The 23,211-nt window shown below is 32.0% G+C and overlaps 3 protein-coding genes across 3 annotated transcripts; 2 read left to right on the forward strand and 1 right to left on the reverse strand.

Moving 5' to 3' along the window:
* Positions 1 to 785: 785 nt before the first annotated feature.
* LOC110632990 (aldehyde dehydrogenase 22A1) lies at positions 786 to 6,759 on the forward strand. The gene is made up of 14 exons (XM_058136460.1): positions 786 to 1,194; positions 1,283 to 1,323; positions 1,808 to 1,912; positions 2,007 to 2,134; positions 2,501 to 2,623; positions 2,742 to 2,895; positions 3,174 to 3,277; positions 3,353 to 3,431; positions 3,739 to 3,834; positions 3,922 to 4,059; positions 5,106 to 5,321; positions 5,628 to 5,819; positions 6,152 to 6,295; positions 6,375 to 6,759. The coding sequence occupies exons 1-14, from the start codon at positions 1,083 to 1,085 to the stop codon at positions 6,522 to 6,524; spliced, it is 1,782 nt and encodes a 593-aa protein (XP_057992443.1). The 5' UTR covers positions 786 to 1,082; the 3' UTR covers positions 6,525 to 6,759.
* Positions 6,760 to 11,604: 4,845 nt separating this feature from the next.
* On the reverse strand, positions 11,605 to 14,655 carry LOC110632999 (peptidyl-prolyl cis-trans isomerase CYP21-4). Its single transcript, XM_021781425.2, has 8 exons — positions 14,466 to 14,655; positions 13,528 to 13,735; positions 13,359 to 13,392; positions 13,136 to 13,189; positions 12,874 to 12,959; positions 12,378 to 12,515; positions 12,129 to 12,276; positions 11,605 to 12,028 (listed from the first exon to the last, which is right to left on the reverse strand). The coding sequence occupies exons 2-8, from the start codon at positions 13,677 to 13,679 to the stop codon at positions 11,942 to 11,944; spliced, it is 699 nt and encodes a 232-aa protein (XP_021637117.2). The 5' UTR covers positions 13,680 to 13,735; positions 14,466 to 14,655; the 3' UTR covers positions 11,605 to 11,941.
* Positions 14,656 to 19,306: 4,651 nt separating this feature from the next.
* Positions 19,307 to 21,511, forward strand: LOC110632995 (probable N-acetyltransferase HLS1). Its single transcript, XM_021781417.2, has 3 exons — positions 19,307 to 19,598; positions 19,791 to 19,924; positions 20,314 to 21,511. The coding sequence occupies exons 1-3, from the start codon at positions 19,416 to 19,418 to the stop codon at positions 21,185 to 21,187; spliced, it is 1,191 nt and encodes a 396-aa protein (XP_021637109.2). The 5' UTR covers positions 19,307 to 19,415; the 3' UTR covers positions 21,188 to 21,511.
* The last annotated feature ends 1,700 nt before the right edge of the window (positions 21,512 to 23,211 follow it).

A 23,211-nucleotide genomic window follows, 5' to 3' on the forward strand; every position in this document is an offset into this window, starting at 1 on the left:
AATCTCCTTTTTCTCAACTTATAATTAAAAATTTGATTCTTTTAAATCCTAAAGGGATGCATAGGCAAAATTAAGTTCATGCACCTTTTTCTAATTTTTTTTTTAAATTAAATTTATCTCTATTTTTTTTAATAAATTCAAGTCTTTACTTATTAAATTCTTCTTAAAAATAAATTATTTTTATTCTTATTTTTCTTATTTTATTTTGATTGAAAGATTTCTAAGAAAAATTAAAATATTTTTACAAATATAATTTAAATTCTAAATCAATAAAATTTCCTCTAATTTTTTCCTTTAAATTACTCTTAAACTACTTTCAAACCATCTTGAACTGTCATTTTTCAAATCGTCCTTTAAATCGGAGCTCGAACCGAAACCGACGATTCAAGAACCGTCTTCTAAACCGTCTTATGACGATTTGGTTCAGGTTCATGATTTCATTGAACCTGAACCAACGATTCAGGAACCGTAACCGGCAGGTCCTGAACCGTGGCCACCCCTACCCCTAACTGTACCTTCAAATTACAACTTTAGTTTTTTGATATAATTACTCTTTTCGTCCCTAAAAATAATTTTTTTATAAATATTAACTTATTTATTAATTTATTAATATATCTTTATTTAATACGTATTGAAAGATAAAATTTATTAATTTAATTATATTAATGATATGTTTTTTTTAAAAATTTTATATGAAAAGAAAGAATTGAATTCTTAAAAAAGAAAAAAGAAAATTACAGTTGTATTCATAAGATGTCATTGAGAGTAGGTAGAGTGTATTAGTGCAGGCTGGTGCTAGACGAGAAGGGGACCAACTAAAAAGAAGAAAAGCGAACCAAAGCTTCGAGCAGCAGATTGGCTTCTAGTGCTTTCGTCGTTTTTGTTTTTTTATATTCCCTAAACCTGCAACTTCTATAACAAAACCATAACCAAACTTCAGAAGAAATAAATAAGTAGGAAAAAAGGGAAACCGCTCTCTACATTTAGATTCAAGCTTTTGATTGCTCATGTGCTGAAGTTAGGCTGCTTAGCTCCGTCGAAACCCTAGATTTTCAGTTCTCTAAGCATCGTAAATCCACGAAATGGCCTTCTGGTGGCCAATAATTGTTCTTGTTTTTGCCTACGCGATCTGTCGGTTCTTGTTGATGCTCATCCCTCCCAATGTGCCTTCAATTGACGTCGACGCCTCCGATGGTATGCATATATATACATTTCCTTAAGCTTATGCGTGTATATGTATAGTCTTTTGTTCATAATTAACTGTGGATTGGATTTTTGGCAGTGTTGGATAGGAATCAATCACAGGACAACAGCTTCATATATGTGAGTTTTTCCCATAAATTGCTGGCTTGCATTTCTTAACTTTTTTTTTTTTTTTAAGATGTGTGATTTTAGATTCCTGTGCTTGAATTGATTAACTTTATTTTTTATCTAGTACATGATTCGTGCTTTTAATTAGCTGTGGTTAGAGTTTTGAAAGAGAAAATGGAAGTTCTAATGATTCTCACAAACGAGCAAAGCATTCCAGAAATGATTTTGTGATTTCCTCTTTGGTTGTGTACTTTGCTTTAGACGGACAATGGAGTTTAACATTCTTAGATATGGATAGATATGAAATTGAAACGATAAGGTATTTTAATTTGACATTATGTTGAAATTTTATGATTTTTCACTTGAAACAAAAATCCAAATCACCATTGTTTCTGATGCACACCTATTGAAATGGAACCTTAAGGATTTTTAATTTCTACTGTGTGAGATTAATGTAAGTTGGTTGTGGTGCTTCCATTATGTGATTATTGCGCAGATACCTCCTAGAGGAAGGACACAGCAACAAGACAAAAAAGTCCAGTGCTATGAGCCTGCAACTATGAAGTACTTGGGATTTTTCCCTGCCTTGTCACCTGTTGAGGTTAGAGATGTTTTACATGTGTATGCATATGTGTGTGTGAAGATATATAAGCGTTGTGGTTCTGATTACGATGACTGTTATATGTATGCTTCAGGTCAAGGAGCACGTGGCAGAGGCAAGGAAGGCTCAGAAATTATGGGCCAAGAGCAGCTTCAAGCAAAGACGCCAGTTTTTGCGGATACTTCTGAAATATATTATTGAACACCAAGAGCTTATATGCGAGTAAGGATGGAGGACTGATCCTTTGAAACCATTCTTTGTCATTGTTATCAGTGCTTAAGATATTTTTGTTTGACAAAATTGAATTTATCTTTTCTTACAATGTAGTTGTCCAGCAATTGGTTCAGGCATTTAAAAGGAAGGGAAAAAGAAATCATAAAACTTTAGAATGGCAAATGCAATATTGTTGGATGCTTTGTTCAAAATCCTTGGCTGTGTGGTTGAAAATGGCTTTTCTTTTTCCTTTCTTTTCTCCCTTATTAGAGGTGGTGTTCCATGTCTATGAGTTATGTGCTTTGTATCTTATTTCATACTACAATGTTAGTTAAGGATTGCCTTGTGTCTTGATTCATGGGTCATGTTAATTAGAGTATCTTCGCGCGATACTGGAAAAACAATGGTAGATGCCTCTTTAGGAGAAATAATGACTACATGTGAGAAGATCACTTGGCTTCTCTCAGAGGGTGAGCGGTGGCTAAAGCCTGAATATCGGTACCTATTCAATCCCCTTTTATACTCTTTCCCCATTTCATTTGCTAATGTCTCCCTGAAAAGCTCATCTCATTCATAAAATTTGACAGAACACATCTTTTTTGTCTATATTTTGCAGATCTTCCGGGAGATCAATGCTTCACAAGAAATCCAAGGTGGAGTTTCATCCTCTTGGTGTTATTGGTGCCATTGTGTCATGGAACTATCCTTTTCATAATATTTTTAATCCAATGCTAGCAGCACTCTTTTCAGGAAACAGCATTGTGATTAAGGTACTTAATGTTGGACTAGTTGCATTTTTATGAATTGCATTTGATCTGATACCTTGATCTTTGGTATAAATTGAAGAAGCTGCATCTGTTTCTACATCATAGTATCTCTCTTGCAATTCAATGTCAAGGATGTCATTGTCATTGTGATTGTGTGGAATTCTGTATCCTTGTTAACTACTATTAAATTTGTTTGCATGTGGCACTTCTATGATTTTGTGGTTTTTTGAGCTATGAAAGTGGGAAAAAGTGATAGGTGGATAACATGCTTGTAAGTGCAGGTTTCAGAACATGCAAGTTGGTCTGGATGTTTCTACATCCGAATAATTCAAGCTGCACTTGCTGCTGTAGGAGCTCCTGAAAATCTGGTTGACATAATTACAGGGTATGCTGTTTCTGATGTTTGCACTAAAGATGTTCATTTTTGTTTATCTAGCTAAAATTGACATTTTCTTAATAGGTTTGCTGAAACTGGAGAAGCACTTGTGGCTTCAGTTGATAAAGTCATATTTGTTGGATCACCTGGTGTGGGTAAGATGGTATGACCTCCTTTGCTGACTGAATATTATTTTGGTCTTATGGGCTGGATTATCACTTTCTTGTTTGACCCTTGTTTAATTTCAAGAGACCGGAATGCTCTCTCCTTTTTCCTTAAAATTTGTTTACCAAGTCTGTATTTCATGCTTTTGACTCATAGATTCAGTACGAGGGAAGTAGACCTTTTGAATGTGATGCAACGTATTTCTCTTCCAGCTCCTTCAATATTATTCTTTCCTTCTATTTGCACTGCCATGCTGTGTTCATTTTCTGGATTGCTTGTAAGCTGGAATCTTTAATTTATTCCAGATCATGAGAAATGCTGCCAATACACTGATACCAGTTACGCTTGAGCTTGGTGGAAAAGATGCATTTGTTGTTTGTGAAGATGTAGATGTGCCTCATGTATGAATCCATCCTAACCTTCTAATGTCTTGTTGGCTTGAATGATTCTTTGGGTCCTTGTCCTTCTGAATATTCTACTGGATGTAGGTTGCACAAATTGCAGTCAGGGCTGCTCTTCAATCAAGTGGGCAAAATTGTGCTGGGGCTGAGAGATTTTATGTCCATAAAGACATCTATTCTTCATTTGTCAGTGAAATTGCTAAAATTGTAAAATCTGTTTCAGCTGTAAGTAATCTTTTATAAGTTTTATGTATAGAACCTTTTCTGCACCATTCAAACTTTTTTCTAGTTTTACTTGATGATCTTTTGAATGTTACACTCATATGGTATATCTTCACAGAAAACAACAGTTGTTTTCCTGTATTCAGTTTCAGTAGTATATATTTTGTCTGTCTTTCTGTATGTCACGGTTGTCTGTGTAGCGCTGTGGGCACCTGCCCTGTGTTGTCGCTTGTCAAGTCCCACTATTGTATCAATATTTTGATTTATACATGTAACAAGAGGAAGGAAATGATGAAGTTGTAGCTGGGCTTAGACATGAGAACTGTTGAACTATGGACATCTCTAATTAGTTTTTTTTTTTTTTTTTTTTTTTTTTTTTTTTTTTATAGTATATATATCCATCTGAAACTAATCAAACAAAAGCTTATTGATTCATGAATTTATAAGGAAGAACAATGATAAATGAAAAGACACCTTAGATTATATAAGCCCTTTTTTGTAAATTTTATTATCTAGAAGTTATATTTGGAGTTTTTATATAAATGAAATTTAAATGGTCTTATTATATCATGATTATTATTATTGTGTTTGTTCTCTTTTTTCTATTAGGTTTTGTTTCTAATTCCATAAATGATTTAGGCTTCAGAGATTTGTTCTTTTGTTTTTATTTTCTCTTTACATGGTTCCACATTAGAGAGGAAATGAAAGAAAGAGAGAGGATTGGAGATTTTTAAGTTGTCTATGAAGAGTTTGGTGGCTAATTATTAGCATTCCTGTTGCCCTACTTATAGATTTGCATTTGATGTGTTATATGGAACATGAAAGGTTTTCTTGAGTGGACATAATGATTTGTTATCGCCTTTTTTCTTTTATGCTTAAATGCCACTCTTCTGGCATATTTCTGTGAAAATATGTATCAAAATTCTTCAAGACTTTTTTCGAGACTAGCAACTTGTTTTGTTTTCAGAATATAGGTGTTTTCCTGTATGAATTCATATCTCTTGGACTGATGTAGGACATTTCTTGTCCGCTTTCATTAATTGTTTCAGGGTCCACCACTTGCTGGAAGGTATGATATGGGAGCAATATGCTTGCAAGAGCATTCTGATAGGCTTCAAAACCTTGTAAATGATGCCATAGATAAAGGAGCAGAAATTGTTGCTCGAGGGAGTATTGGCCATTTATCTGAAGGTGCAGTCGATCAGTATTTCCCTCCCACTATCCTTATAAACGTAAACCACGAAATGAAATTGATGCAGGAAGAGGTAGGATTCCCTCTTTCACCCACCCTCAGACAACACAAAACACCCTTTACAAGCCCCATTTGGTGTGATGTCACATGTATAGATTCTAGGAAATTATAAAGACATGAGTATTCATTGGCCAATGGTTTTGATTTTTTCTTTGACTCCAATTATTGAGATTGTATTTGCAATTTCATATGATTTGAAATAGAATGTAAAACATTGTCCATTGTCTATTGGTTAAAAGGGAAATCACCTCTTTTTGCAATTAATTGCATGTAGAATTGCCTGCTAAATCTCATTGAAAAGAACTGGTGTATCATGCAGGCTTTTGGACCCATCATGCCAATAATGAAATTTAGCAAAGATGAAGAAGCTATCAGGCTTGCAAATGACTCTAGATATGGGCTTGGCTGTGCTGTTTTTTCTGGTAGCCAGCGCCGTGCCAAAGAGATTGCTTCCCAGATACATTGTGGCGTTGCTGCAATTAATGACTTTGCTTCAACTTACATGTGTCAGGTAACCTTTTATTTTTACATTGCTATTTCAAATGATACTTTTTGTTTTGAATATATTTGGATTGCTTAGGTTGTAGCTTGACTAAATTCGGCATTATCATTGAGAGGATTATTTTCCTAACTGATTTAAAAAAAGGTACATAATAGTTTGCTGACTGAGTGCTCGTCAAATAGGGATTTTCCCCCCTTAATCTGTTGAGACAAATACATTATATACAGGGAAGAGAACTCTTTGTTTTCTGATTAAGCAGTCAATACCTTTGCATACAGTTCTAGCATAATCTTGGGTTATCTTTCCTCTTCCTTTCTAATTGATGAATATTGATCTGTCAGTCCTTGCCATTTGGTGGTGTAAAAGACAGTGGATTTGGACGATTCGCTGGTGTTGAAGGATTGCGGGCTTGTTGTCTTGTAAAATCAGTTGTTGAGGATAGATGGTGGCCTTATATCAAAACCAAGATACCAAAACCTATTCAGGTTAGTTTTGCAAAATTTCTGAATCGCAATGTCAATGATATGCTGTGTTTATTGACCATTTTCACTCTTCCAATTCTAGTATCCTGTTTCGGAGAACGGCTTCGAGTTTCAGGTGTCACTTGTAGAAGCACTGTATGGCTTGAACATATGGGACAGGTTGCGAGCTTTGGTCAATGTTTTGAAGATACTTTCAGAGCAAAATGCCAGCAGCAGTAAGAGAAATGATTAATGTTGATGAGTTCAACTGATACCCAAGGATCTTTGTTGCCGACTTCCCATTGCCGATGCTATTAACTGCTATATTTTAGCTTCTTTTAGTATTCCTTTTTGTTTGTTTCAAAATCGGGGCATTTCCCTCCCGAAGATACTAACATACACGTACCTAAGATGGTCAAAATTGAATTCGATTCCTTATTAAGAATTTTATGAACGATGCAATAGAAAAATTCTGATTCTGGCTTTTACATGTGTTTTGTTTTCTTATCTGCAAGATGCATGATTGCATGTTTGTCAATCGTCAACAAGTTTGCACGGGCTAAGGTTTGAAACATAGCGCACCAAGTTAGGGCCTGAGGTCCCTGTATTGGCTGTGCTGGGCTGAACCAATTTGCAGTCCTCAAAAAGAAATTGGGGCTGTATTCCAGCCTGCATTTGTCGGAAATTTTTATTAATGTATACTTACAAATGTTAAACAACGCATCATATTATTTTGCGGGCTCATTAGATAATTTAAAGGGGAACTACGGAATTTCACTTACTGGTCATGGTTACCTAATTTTAGGACATTCCACGACTCGAGTGCCAATTTGATCATATAAAATAAAATGCTAATTTTGGAATAATGTTTCATTATACTACAATTTCTAAGTGTAGCACTGTTTTTGGAGAGTCAAAATTATTTTTTTGAATAAAAATATCATTTTAAATGCTGTAAAAAAAAAATTTAAAAATAACCGTTTTATTAATTTAGTATTCTTATGATTAAAATTTATCATATTTAATTTTAAATTATTTTTTAATATTTTATAACTAATATATTTAAGAAGTGATTTTCCTAACAACAGTTTTTAACAGTAATATTAAATAGGCCCTAAATGTAAAATCAGAGCCAATATTGACTTTTTTTTCCTTTAACCTAGACATTTTTTGGTATAAGTAACATTATTAGTAAAATTTTAATTTATATTAATTATTGTTAAAATTATTTAGGATTTAGCGATAGTTATGCCATTGTTTTAGCCATAAATTATTCTCACTAAAAGTTGCTTGCAAGAAAGTAATATGAATTAGCTACAAATTTTTTTTATTGCTAATATACATCACTGGCAACGAATTCAATGGTGTAAATATATTTTCAATGGTGTTTTTGTAAATTATGTAAATTCTGAATGTTATTTTTGACAATTCTAATATTCTGTTCCTTCTCACTTTTATATATATTATAAATAAAAAATACCTACAACCATTTAGCCTAAATTAATTATAGATAAAAAAGATGAATAAAAAAAAAAAAAAACTACAGCCATTTAGCCTACATTTATTAGCTTTAGAAAGAAGTGTGCATTCTCAATATCATTGAGATCAATAGTGATATCATCTATTTCTTTCAATGCTCGGTAGCTTCTTCTTGATACTATAGAAATTTTAGTACAGCACTATTCGTACCTCAGTGCAGGAGTGATCTCTCAAGAAACTGTATCAACCCCCAGGTTAAATTCTGACCACGATAATCATGTCTCTTACTAGTTATTAATGCGACAATGAAATTAATATTAGCGTACAAGAGATTCCATGTCATTAAATTTTAAGACCTACTGTTATACATTTTGAGCTTATGAGTTTTCATCCCTATATGTTACGATTCATTTGCAAGAAACTTTGTGTCCCACATTGAAACTAAGAAATTTCAATATTGAGTATATATGGACTTAGCGTCTCCTGTATCAATAGCTAGTTCTTGAGGTGTGGTTCTCCTAAGCTAGCCTGTGTGAACATGTTGGATTATCAAACTAAATTTTTGTTAGAGTATGATGCCATTGAGTTCATGCATGACCTCAGGGAGCTTATAGAGTACATCAGGAGATATTTGCAGCAATTCAGTTGCAGTTTGACGAGTACACCGTTCAAAAATGTTTGCGCTCTCGTCTGCAAGTGTTATTTTCAAATGGAAAGTGCGCGTAACTTCATCACAACTACTATTAAAGGAACTGCAATCAGTAACACTAGTTGGCATCATTTTAACAGCGTGACTAGCGATAGGTGGCCTGTTCTCCACACCTGGAGAAGATAGTGGCTGCCAACTTCCTTGGTCTCCTAGCTTAGGGTTTCTTGTGGTGTGGGCCTATGGCCTTGTTGTTTTGAGCTAGGGCTTGTTAGTTTCAAGTGGACCTCTAATTTATATGTTATCTATTGGATCTCTGAACTTTGAATTGGACCTAGGCTTTTTTATATACGCAAATCATCTCCTACATTTCTATTGAAAAAAAAAAAAAAAAAAAGCGCGACCAAAAAGAGAATGTGAATATCTTGTACTGACATGGCATTGATCGACTTGATCAAGCCAAACTCGACATATATACAAACATGTTAAAAGTAGGGAAAAAAAATGATTAGTAGAAATCACAATATGATTTCAGGGTTTGCGAATATCCAAGTCAGAAAATGTAAGAAACATACATACGTACGACTAGTACCATGAGATAGATCAGAAAATGTACGAAGATCCAAATGCAACTTAGAAACAAATTCTCATTTCCACATTTACCATCGTAATATACAAAATATAATGATTTTAATGAAAAACAAGAAAATCCGCAAAAGCAAAGAAGAATATTAAAACAGATGAATGCCTGTGAAATTAAAAAAGATGAAGAAATATGAACCATCAATGTCCAATGACCAGTACAGAATATGGTACTAACCTTCGGTGGACATAAGGTCAATGGTGTTTGAGCTCCAGAAATCCCCCAAAGTAAGTGTATAGATGTTTGTACCTGAAAAAAAAAGATAAGTCAGCAATGGAAACAATAAAATCTAGCAAAATTCCCTATACCAATTCCATAACTGCATCACCATTATCAAATACAAGATACTTCAATTTTATAGTGGTACCTGGGAGAACAAAAGCATCGAAGATCACAATAAAAACTTCCAAAATGCTATTCAAGGACAGCAAGTTCTTCTCACATATATAAAGCCAATTGTGATAGTTTTTGGCTTCTTCAACAGATTGATGATTTTTGGCCTTCCCTTTGATGCCCTGCTTGTGTGCATTTCACTCCACGCCTCCACTGTCAGTAATGCAGAACAATGAGCTCATCAGCGGCGAGATTTAAGAACACTATCTAAGGCTACAGAAAAGCATGTCCACATATTTTATAGCAAAATTGACCAAAATCGGTAGTGAAGTGAAGTGAAGCATGAAGAATTTCACAACTATTAATTTAATAAAAACCTAATTCTATTGATTTGGAGAACACAAAAACAACTTCAACATTTTCTCTTCAAAATCAAAAGAAATTTATGAAGGATAGAGAATCTGATTTTTTTTCTCGGTGACCAAACAGAGGATAAGCAAACAGAGGCAGAACTACATGCATTGTTGGCCCTCCAAACTTTGCAAAATTTCAATTCATATCTCTATATTTTCCGTAAATTTTATTAAAAATATATTTTTGACCTCGCAACTTTCTAAAAAACTTCTATTTATATCCTTATATTTTCTATTTATTTTTGTTAAAAATATATATTTAATCCTTTAAATATTTTCAATTGACTCTTAAAATTTTTATATTATTTTGATGTGTATTTTCATTCAACTTTTAAATACTTAATTTTTTATTGTGGCTTTCTTGCCCCCAATTTGAAATTTCTAGCTCCGCAACAGTAAGCAAGGGAAGTACCTGAGAGAAATCAGAGTGCAGTGTGCAGAATAGCCGCAGTCATTCGCTTGAATAATAAGCGACAAGAGTCTTGAGGATCCGAACGCGATCCAGCTCCAGCTGAACCGACCGTTTTCTGTTTCCTTGACTATTCGTATCTTAACCTCCTTATCCTTCCCCTAGCACAGACCTTGCATAATCGACGAATGCAAGAAACGGATCTTCTTCTAGTGACAGTTGCTGCTGCTCGTCAATTTCCTTGGGCGAGTATCCTGTTTAGCTATTGGTTTGAAGGCGCAACTTAACTCGTTTCTCCCTCGTGATGATGAGTCGCGAAATGCAATGCAAACCGCTGGACCCTCTAGTAGGGAAATCGTAAAAGTTAAAATATTTAATTCGATTCAGGTTCTAAAAAAAAAAAATGAATTAAATTTCTCCCCAAACTCTTTATTTTGATTTCAATATCATAAGCAAATTCAGTTTGAATCGAATTTTCTATTTTGAAAATTTTAATCAATTTGTTAAGTAATTTGATAGAATTCGATTTTCATATTTAAAAATTTAATTTTAAATTTTTTAATTCAGAATCAATCATTTATTCACTTTATTTTTCTAAAAAAAAGAAAACAGATGGTGCTCGTGAGCAATCAACCATTGAATGAAAAGTTATATAAATAAAAATGTTGGTAAAATCCATCCCCACCATTCATTCTTTTTTTTTTAGTACCCCTTACCTTATTTTTGTCTCCCTGGATTCAGATTGCTTTTTCGTTAGCTAAAAAGATAATACAATTAGCAATTTCGTAGAGAATACAGTAGCTCAAATGTTTGAAATAGCTAGACCTCGAACAAAGAGCTTTAGATCCAACTTAAATTGCACTGCTGAGCATGCTGCACATTATAACCAGAAAAAGGCTGTGTATCATAAAATGCCAGTATTATTAAATTTCTATGTTCTATTTTAGAATTTCATGTTAATGTATTACTTAAATTTTATTTATCATCTTTTAACATTAATAAATATACTAAAAATATCATCCAACTTTAATTTATCCCACAAAAATTTTTAAATTTTATTTTAATATATAAATCATTTCAATAGAAAATATACTAAATAATAATTAAGATTATATATATATAAAAAATCATTCATATTTAATTAGAGTTTAAATATTTTCAAAATAAAATTAGATAATTATATGTTATTAATTTTTTTACGTTAAAATAAAATTAAAGGAATTAAAATAAATTAGACATAAATTTTAAATATTAATTTAAAATTAAATTAAAAATAATATATGTAAAAATAATATTTTTATATGATGAATTAATTAATTAAGTAATTATAAATGTTAGATTATTTCTAGAAATATAATTTTATTTTAAATAAATAAATAAATAATAAAAAAGAGAGGGGAGAGGAAGAACTAAATGAGAATAATCACCTTTTACAGAAATCAAACAAGTGTATGAAAAATGACAAACAACAATAACAGAGGGGGTCACAACAGATCTTCACTGGAATTAAACAGAATGTTGTATTTGCCTACACAAAAATATGAAGGCCCTTTACTTCCCAAAACAATTCAGCCCCCGTAAACTCCAAAACCCCCCACCCCAAAAAAGACTGGAGTGGATAAGTGGAAATGCAAGTATGAAGAAAAATGTAGCACATGAACAACCTTGGAGAGAAATCTCCAGCATGCGGTATCACAGAGTGTTATCACTACCCATAGGAAAAATTTACACCAAGTAGTAATAGCACTCAAATTTCACTTTTCAGAGTCACATTGATGATCCCTATAGGGGATTTGGGCCGATAGTGTTCATCTGTGTCCACCTCCTCGATTTCCTGACAGAACATTACACAGATAAAAGCTTTTTCAGTGAGGCTCTAAGTTACAACCTACAAGGCACTAAGTCTAAATTGCTCCAGAAGCACATTTTTGTACCTGCACTACATCCTCTCCCTTGATGACCCGTCCAAACACCATAAGCTTATCACTTAAATCTGGAATTGGTGCAGTGGTAATAAATATCTCAAACCCTTGGCTGTCTTTAGTTTTCAAAGTTCCAAGCATAAATGCCTCATGCTTTGGGCTGATTATTCACAATTAGGAATTGTCACCGCCAAGAAAAAAAACAAAGAGCCACAATCCACTAAAATAGTTTTAAAAAAAAAAAAATTAATGACAAAAAACCTTGTAGCAAGCCGACTACGAAGCTTCACTTTTGTAGTCCAATCTTCTGTACCTCCAAGACCTTGGGAATGCCCTCCTTGAATTACATAATGTTTGATCACATGATGAAAAGGCATCCCTTTGAAGTAGCCCTTTTGACTGCAAAGCCAATCAAAAGAAAGAAAATCAACAGCAAAAATACAATAAATAAAAGGAGTATCATCAAAAGTATAATATAGAACAACAAATATAACAAGACCGACTGAGCAACTCAATATTTGGATTTCATTTCTTATCCAAAATCATTGAAACAAAATATCAAAATCTCAATTTCCCAAAGAGAGTTAAGCTTCCTTCAGTCTGCTATTTAATAATCCAAGAAATTGCCAAGTCATTTGGGCAACCCATTCTTGTTCTTGCTTAACAATTCCAGTTTAACAAACCATATTTCTAATTATCAAAATTAGCATATTCATAAACTACAAAAATGGTATACACTGGTAATTAAAAAAATTACCATGAGTCGAGAAATTTGTCCACAATCTCAGGAGAACCATCTTTGTACAGTTCTACTGTAATATAACCCTTTGATGTATTCAAAACCTACAGGGGAATGAAACACCAACACTAAACAAATGTAAAGAATACCAGTAACGATACAGGAAAGCAAATAGGATTTGAGCACGATGGAAAAATCCATTAAGGTAAAAGAGAAGATAATTAAAAAAGGTGTGAGAAAGAATGATAAAAGCAGGGAGCAGGTTAACACAACAACTTACAGCATAACCCGGAAGATCATACTTCTTTGAATCTGTTAAGATATCCGAAGTGTCCTGAACCACATAAAATGGAATTAGCTTAAATGAGTATATATTTACTTGAACGATAAAAAAGCATAATTTTGAACTCATTTGTTGTGAAATTATTGAAATAGTAAGAGAAAAGATGGATTCTTTGCTGTTTTTTTTTTTTTCTTTTCTCCGGAAAGTTCCCAAAACATGCCTCAAAATTTGATAGTCCTGTTTGTTCCGTAGACCTACAAGAATTAAATAAAAATAAGAAAATCACTTTTCTTATACAAGATATAAAAGTAGATTATAATGTGTGGAAAATGACAGGAGAGGTCTCCAGAATACAATGAGAGCCATTAACGAATGACATGACAACAAACCTCTGAGACCAATGCCTGTATGTAGCAACCAAGGACAATACAAGCAACATAACAACTAGGTTGCACAGAATTATTGTAGTGGCACTGATACGAGTTGGCCCCTTCTTCTTTTTGCTTTGGAGTAGCAAAGCCTGAGGTTTTATCCTGGCCATGAAGTACAACCTTGACTATTTTTTTTTCTTCAAGACAAACTTTATGCAGACAGAACCTGCAAATTACAAAAGATACTCAATACTGGGCCAGGGGAGGAGGGAAGGAAGCATATTTTCAAATGAAAATTAGTGCACATTAATTTCAGTCAAAGGTTCCTCAAAGATCCCGGTAAAGTCACCGAAATCAACAAATGTACGTTAGCTATATGCCTGTACCTGCAAACGTATTACAATGACAAGTGAAAGCAATAGCTTGTAAGGACCAAGACTTTCCTTTCCTGTAATTATTCATCAACTATATCAATTTTCACTCACAACCATTAAAACTCACTTCAGTACAAACAAAGGACTATTTCACTTTGACGACTGCACTATGTAAAACTGTGTTGAATTGATTTCATGCTAAACTAATCCTTCTTCAACCCCACAGTTAAAGAACAAGCACATCCAAAGAAACATTGAAACCAAATTGAACATTCTACAGCAGCAAACCTCAATCATATCCACAATTATGAATTTTCATTTCAGTAAAGCGAATTCGACTGCTCAAGCTTCAATACAAATCCAAAATCTCACATACTAAATTTCAAGTTTTATAATCTCCAGTCAGTTAATCAACAAGACGAGGAAACAAAATTAGATCTATGAGCAAATTGAAACTAACAAAAACTTCAAAAATATATCAGAAACCCTAACATTGAATTGAGTGGTGAAGAACAAAATAACAATCACATCAAATAGAAACTACTTTAAACCTAAATTAAGTGAAAATCCCGGAAATCATACCTCAAATCTATAGACTTACTGCTTCTGTGCCTCAACCGGTAACGCTAACATAACGGCGATGATCAAAGTTCGTTGAAATCGTTTAATCATTAGATTAGGTGATCGTTCGCTTCTTCGAACTCTAATCTTCCGCTTTGTGGTTCTTGGACGGACCCATGTGGCGCTTCGAGATGGGGGGGTTCCACATGGGGAAGGTTTAATTCAAAACTTAATTACGTAAGATGGACGGACGGTTGTGATCAAGTCGAGGTGAAAAACTTGTCGTCGGATCTTGTGATTACGCGGCGGCAGGTGAATGTTTGCCAGATTATTCGGTTAATTCAGATTGCGCAGTTTTTATTAATTTTGTTTTAAAAAAATTTTATACAAATGGCTAGTAAGCATGTGGTTAAATGATTTATCAAACTTGATAAAGTTTTAAGATAAATCACAAAATAAGAGGTTCAAATTGAAAAGTTAAAAAATTAAAAATATTATTTTAAATATTATTTAATACAGTAATTTCAAAGATTATTTAATTAATTTTAATTTATTAAATTTAATTTTAAATTATTTTTAATATATTTTAATTTAAAATTTTTATCGTTTGTAATGTTTGAAAACTTTAAAATCACAAGGAAATAAAATGTTATTCATAACATTATATTTTACATCGAAATAGGAGAAATATATAATATTCTATACTTTTTATAAAATAATCATATATTTTGCAAAGAAAGTATTATACTTACATTGAGACTAAATAACAGTAATTTTGTTATGCAAATTATTTAATTTCATATATATAGTTTAGTAATTGTTTTTTAAATAAAATTAACACAGGAAAATTTTATTATTTTGCCTCCCACTTTCTCGGCAACCAAATTGAACCTTTCATTTTTCCCTCTTCCGATTATTTTACATTATTATTATTTTTGCATAAAGGTGATTTTAATGCACGGATTCAAGAAAATACAATGTGTAGCGCTCCACACTCAGAAGACAAGTTATCGCCGTAGAATCCTCACTCTCGCTAGATCAGGTGAAACGCTCTGGACTGGCAAGAATGCCCATTTCAATCTGCCGAAAGAGCAAGGATGAGGAGCATTGCGGATGATGGTGGCGCAAACCGTTGTAACACTACCCTTGCTACTGACGTGGACTGCGTTGGCGCTTACGATGTTGGTGCAGATGAAAGAGCAGAGCAGCGGAGCATGATTCCTGCCTGTTTGTGGATACGTACAGCTGGGTGTTCTGATGAGTGATCAGGTTGGTTAGGGTTTTTGCTGTGGATTTTGGGTGCCCTTTATGAACTGCAAAATTTGTAGTTATTAGCCCAGATTTTGTCATGTGTCTTGCATTATTAGAGCGCCGTACTTCTCCCGGGCCGACTGGTTGACTGGATTTCTGGTCTTCAGCCCTGTATCTGCATGTTTTTATTTTTCTATTTTCTTTTCGCGCTTGCAAGGGCTACCCAAACACTGGGCGGGTTGTGGCCAAAATCACTTGTTTGACTGTGTGGTGGTGTTCATAGTCTTGTTCGTAGTCTTCGAATTTTCAAGCAACTTATGGTTAGTGATTGTTAATTTAGTGCCCATCCTCTAAATATATATGGATTTTACATTTTTAAAATTAAGAAAAAATTATTTTTTTTAAAGGAGCACTATTAATTATCTTTTAAGTATAGTGATGTATACAATAATTCTCTTATTTTCTCTGCTCATTTTTTCTCTCCCTCCCTCTAATCCTTGTTTGACAAGCAACAAATTTTTAAGCTGAAACAGAAGGAATATCTAAATCTGGTTTTTTTAAAATAAATCTTTTACGTTAAAAAAAATATTAAATTAAATTCTCTCCTAGTTTTAAATGATTTTATTTTTTTAAATAAATTTTTTATTTCAAATATAAAAATTAATAAAAAATTAATTAAATTAAATTCTCATAAAATTCTAATTTTTCAAATATATGGAACACAAATACCTCATTTATTGTCATGCCTGTTTCTAGTCTCAAGAAATCACTTTATTTTAAAATTAAATTTACAAATAACATTATAAAAATGATTCAAAATGGTGTTAGTCTTATATCAAAGAACCACTTCACTTCAAACATAAATTAAACTTATATATAAAATTATAAAAATAATTTTTATATTTCCAATATATCTCTACATTAGAATAGTTTTAATATCTTTAACATATTTTTCCATGCAAAATAATAATTTTTAAATTTCTAATACATCTTGGTATTCGAATATAAATTCATTATTTTGAAGTACGAAAAAGTGTAAATCTATTTCACCTTACGAGGAGATGTTTGTAAATAACTGAAGTGCTCAGGATTTAGGCTTTTAACTAAGTATATTGACTGGCTCCACCAATGGGTCCCTTTTTTTTTTGACACATGTATTGTTGGAAACTAAAAGAAAGAAAATGCTCATATCGTATGCAATTTCTCTATCATTCAATTTTCTGATTTGGATATCAAGTCGTTGCAGAAGATTCAGAGTTTCAGGTGTATATGACATGATCCCCCACTCATTACCTTCTTGAAAATTTTTTTAGTTATGGTATAGAAATTAATATGTCCAGAGAATCAATAGAAAAACTATGCACTTATCTTTGTGTTCATCACTTCACTTTACGTTGAGATAGAAACATTCAACAAATTAATCATTTAATTTTTTTTTTCATGGGGTCTATTAAGGGATTAGAAAAAATCCAAATTTATACTTGGTCTAATGTTTTATCCTAAATATATCAATAATATATAGAACTTTTAAAACTATATCAATTGCGGCCAAATTTTAGTGGGCAAGTGTTCATGTACTATTAATTAAATGCCTACATTAGCATTTGATGTGATAAATATTTAAAGAGCCCACAAGAACTTAATTATGTTTAAAGTGATTGATTATTTATTTGTCATTATTTTTTTTTAAATAAAATTTTATGTAAATTAATAAAATATAACGCTACATGGACAATTTTGAAATTTTATCACATCACATGTAACAATTGACGTCGTTGCACAGTTTGGGAGACTATAATGCATACACATAATTTAAATATTATGAAGAGAGAGAGAGCCAAGCACATATGCATTACCATCCAAACTTCTGTTATTGAGATTCTGAAGTCTCTGCATAATGGATTCTTGCAGCAGGTAGCTAAAGGTTCAAGACAAATGACCATTATGAAATTGAAGACCACTTTTCCAAAAGATGGGATATGATCTGAGACCATCGAAGATCATGAGCAACTACCTGAATGAATGGCTTTATCACATGGTTCTACCACTCATGCTGGATTTGCTACCTCAATTAGTGGTTGGTAGCACAGAATGAGACAGCAAATACAACAAAATGAACAGTAACAAAAGAATACCACAACCCATATCATTTTCTCACTAAAACTTCGCCGACATCTCTTTTGGACCTTTATGTGTAAGCAACTTGGAAGAATCTGCATGTGTTTTCACACTTAAACGCCAATCCATTACAAAACAAACTAGAACCTGATCTCCTGTCTGTTGATAAAACTTTATCCACTCGTACCTGCAGCTGCAACTTAATCCTCATATTAATGGAGCATTAATTGATCAGCATTTTGAATCTAATCTATTAATTATCCAAAAACTCATAACCTTATAAGAAATTATAGCTAGCCTTGTCAAACGTCAATGATTTGATTATATATATGCAGTATTGATCTACTTCCTTTTTCTAAGAAAAAAAAAAAAAAAAAAAAAAAATATATATATATATATATATATATATATTATTGTGCACCGCATAAATGTGTAAATTGTAAAGAAATAAAGCAAATACAAAAAATATTAATATTTATATGGTTCACCCTCTCAATATAAGGCTACATCCACGGGCATGCCATCTTTCACTGTTATCAATAAATAAATCATCAAGCTCAAACTATACTACTCATCAGTCTAATTACACCCAACAGAACCCATACAATATCAAATTGCTTATAGTAAAAAATATATTAATTAGTCCCTCTCAAATTTCTCTAGACATAATTGAATATATTTACTATTACAATATTACACTATAAGGTGTCTTCAATTATATGAGCAAGAGCCTTTTCACCAATGGACAAGAATCACTTCCTCTTAAATTTTATGTCCTTACTTCACTTTAAGCTGAAGCCTCTCTCCATTGTAATGGGCAAGTGCTCTTTATCAATGGACAAAGCCAAATCCTCAGCAATTGGCAAAGCCACTCTCTACAATAGGTGACAGCTTCACTCTATGGGCTAAAAGTCATTCTCTTTAATGGGTAAAAGTTAAATAACTCTCCTATTTATAGCATTAATTCTCTTAATTCTTATCTGATTAGGAGTCTCACTCAATTTTAAAATTTTATTCATTATAGAAAATATTCTTCCATTTTATTGAGAAATATTTCTCCTACGCAAATTGAAAAAAAAATCTTTCTCCAAATCTTATTTTATATATATATACATACACGGGTACTATATTCAAAAGGCTGCAAGTACAGGACCTTATTTAACCGACATGGAAAAATAAATATTACAATGATTACAAAGATTCAGCGAATCATTTCGTAACATTATTGTTCCATTTTAGTGGTGCAGCCCCGGTTAGATGGTTTACTACTTATCGTCAAGAGTGGATCATATTGGATTAAGCTGACTAGCTTCTAAAAGGGTTCACAAGGACATAGTAACAACTTAATTAATTATGTCACTTTGACAGAAGAAACAAAGATAACAATTACATGGAGTAAAAAAATAAAATTGAATAAATAAACAAGTGCACTAGTCTGTATGGTTATATATAAGAATATAACTGGAGTTGGTTATGGTTTATGGCAGCTAGCCTATTCAAGAAAGATTTCAGATAGTGATTTTTTTTTTTTTTAATATTTCCCATATCTCAGATCTTGCGAGTTACACAACTTATTGATTCAGCTATATTTTATGCAAAGAAATGGTTGGCAAGTTAGAGAATAAGGTTCTTATTAGGGAATACAATGAAGACACAGATATTAAAGTGGTGGGGAGGCTTGAGAAGAATTGTGAGATAGGGTCTAATAAGGAGATCTCCATTTTCACCAGCATGATGGTTGACCCCTTATGTAGGATTAGGTTCTATCCTGTTCATGTTATGCTGGTGGGTGAGGGAGTTTCTGTTTCTCTTAACCTTTTTAGCATTTCCAAATTCAAATATGGAAACTTAATAACTTTATGTATATATATTTTGCAGTTGCAATTACATTTTATCCATCTATTCTTTGTTCCCATGTTAAGGCGAAATAGATAAATGGATTGCTTGGCCACTGATGTGCTTGAAAATGGCCTACAGGTTGCGGAGCTGCGTGAAAATGGGGAACTTGTGGGTGTGGTTAGAGGATGCATCAAGTGTGTGGGCACTAGATTTGGAGCAACTTTTGTGAGGTTGGGCTGCATCCTTGGCCTTCGAGTCTCTCCAAAGCATCGGTATAGTCTCTCTCTCTCTCTCTCTCTCTCTGAATTCAACATGAAAGTTACATCTCTCTCATTTTCCTGAACACTATGAAAGCCTTGAGTAAACTGATTAAAATACGGATCATTCATGTGAAACTAGAGAGCTTTGTAGGTCATATTATAATGCAATGGTTTTTGTTTCGCAATTACCTGAAATAAGCATTCAGTATATGAGGCAGGTGATGTAGATGGAAAGGGAGTTACCATGAGGTTTTCTTCTACATATATTTGGCTACATGATTTTTGTAATTTTCTTTCGTTCATGCCAAGATTAATTTGATCACCGACTCATGCATTAAGTTTAGAAAATATTTGGTTTGTCTATAAAATTCACCCAAAACTCTACATATTGACTATTGTAGACGGATGGGGATTGGATTAAAACTTGTGAAGTCAGTTGAAGAATGGCTTGTGGGAAATGGAGCACACTATACTTTCCTAGCCACTGAAAAGAACAATGTGGCCTCTACCAATCTCTTCACTTCCAAGTGTAATTACATGAACTTTAGTTCATTGGTGATATTTGTTCAACCAGCTCTCCCTGTGAAAGGCTTGTCTCAAGATATTAAGATAGAAAAGCTGCAAATAAACCAAGCAATTTCTTTGTACAATGACAGGCTAAGAGGCAAAGATATATATCCAACAGACATTGATGCTATGTTGAAGGAAAAGCCGAGTCTTGGTACTTGGGTTTCTTATTTTAAAGAAGAGGAATGGATTATTTTGCACAGCAATAATGAAAAGAATAATGAAGACATCATTACTAAAACTCCTAGTTCTTGGGCCATCTTTAGCATATGGAATTCTTGTGAGGCATACAAGCTTCATATTCGAAAGTCTCATCATCCACTTAAGTTTTTTCATGCAACTTTAAGCCATGCAAGAGATAAGATTTTCGCTTGCCTTAAATTGCCAATATGCGACTCACTGCAGAAACCATTTGGTTTCCTATTTCTCTACGGACTTTATGGAGAGGGAGCAAGGCTACAAGAGCTGATGAAATCTATATGGAGCTTTGCGTCTAGATTGGCTGAAAATGTGAAGGAGTGCAAGGTGATTATTACTGAGCTAGGGGTCTCCGATCCACTCATGGAGTATGTGTCTCATGAGTCTTCTATGTCATTCACTGATGATCTTTGGTACTTGAAGAAAGTGAATGGCCTCACTGCTGGTGGGGATGAACAGGTGGTCAAGGAACAAGTGGGAAATGTATTTGTTGATCCAAGAGACTTTTAGGTTTTTGCTAGCTCATTTGTCAATAAGAGCGCTTATGCTCCCTAGCTAAAACTTCTTTAAAGCATTTCGTTGGATATAGTGGAATTAATGCAACTATCCATATCTATAGCTTGCATGCCTACCAGCTGAAATCTTTAATTAATTAGAAACTTCACTTCTATTTAACCATAAGGGGAAATTATTGTATGAAATAGGAGCATTTAAAAATGGCGCTCAAAAAAACTTAATTTCTCCTTGATTTTAGAAAGGTGAACCCTTGTATTCAGTTAGAAAGTGCATGTGAGACACAGTGTAAATATAAGTCACATTTTATATGTTGTTGATAGATACATAAAATATAATGTTTATTTATTTTTAAAAAAAGTCATAACATATCAGCTTTTACAACTCTTCAAGTACTCTTGACTAACTAGAAAGTCTGTTTTATACATATATATATATATATATATATATATATATATATATATATATATATATATATATATATATATATAGGCAAGGGTGTTTTAATTTACTTGAAAATTCTTTCAAATATATATAGTAATTATTTATTGATTAAGCATAATTAACTAAAAATATATAAAATTAAAAGGTTACTAGAGTAATATTATAACCTGAATTAAAATAGAAAGAAATTACTAGAGTTTTATGATATATATGGAGTTCATGACTTCATGTTGTAAAAAAGTAGATATAACTAACATATATATATATATATATATATATATATACACGCCTTATATCACAACACCATATCTGAAATAAATTTATTTTTATATTAAATATTTTATTTTTTTAATAATTAATTCTAATTGAAACTCGAATTTAAAACTTTATAACAACTAAATCTCAATAATTTTATTTTTATGTTTCTTTATCTGTTTTCCCACCCGCGTAATATACATTAAACAAATATTCAAAACTCCAAGACATGACATCTCCACATTTGAAGTAAACTTGTTTCTTCATAAATTAGAGCTATAAAATTGAAAGATAAACACATTCATTTTTGGTGAAGTATAATTCAAATTATAATTTTATCATTCTAAAATTTATGTATAATACATAATTTTATATTATCAAATATTTAAATTCAATTTTAATAAAATTAATTTGATTAGGAAGGACAGTGTTGCAGGTGGATGAATGGAGAATGGAAGAAGAGAGCGCAAAAGGTGGAGGATTGAATTAATGACCTACCCCATATAGTAAATCAATTTAAATATGAGAAATGAGTCTTCTGTGATTATTAAAAATAATAATTGATATAATATTAAATAATAAGACATTATTTTGATCCATATTTAAATCTCGTCTAGCTCATTGTTATGTATTTAAATAACGTAAACTACTAAGTGATTACTTAATAAATTTTTTATATAAAGTATACAAAAATAATATTATAAATGAAGATTATAATGGATATAGAAAAATAAAAATATTAATAAATAATTTCAAATTAAACTTAGAATATATAAAGAATTGATAGCATTATATATTTTATTGATTAAGTTTTTAAAATTAAGATCAAACTAAAATAAATTAATTAACAGTGCATAGTTTTAATTTAAACATTTAAATAAAAATTTTATTTAAATTAAATATAACATTTAATTTTAGATAATTACAGATAAAATATTATCAATGATATTACAACTATATATATAAGCTTGATGTGTTACAATTACATATTTTTTTTTTCATTAATAAATTTCATAAATTTTGTAATGAAATTATATTATTTTAATAGACATGATTCCCTCTAAAATTTGTCAGGTTAACCAACTTTTTAAGACCTATGTATGACATTTATTGATACATTTGAGCACTTCATGTGAGAATTACCACATGTAGTAGAATAAGAATTGACGTAAAATAAATTATTTACGTTATGATAATTATTAAAAAGAAAAGCGTAATATTTATTTTATAATTTATAGGTATTATTTAATTTGTTAATTATCTTTTAAATAATAAGTGTATTATATATTGAAAAATATTGTGCTGCCCGCAGCAAGCTAGCT

The sequence above is a fragment of the Hevea brasiliensis genome, chromosome 15, assembly GCF_030052815.1.
Source record: "Hevea brasiliensis isolate MT/VB/25A 57/8 chromosome 15, ASM3005281v1, whole genome shotgun sequence".
Taxonomy (NCBI): Eukaryota; Viridiplantae; Streptophyta; class Magnoliopsida; order Malpighiales; family Euphorbiaceae; genus Hevea; species Hevea brasiliensis.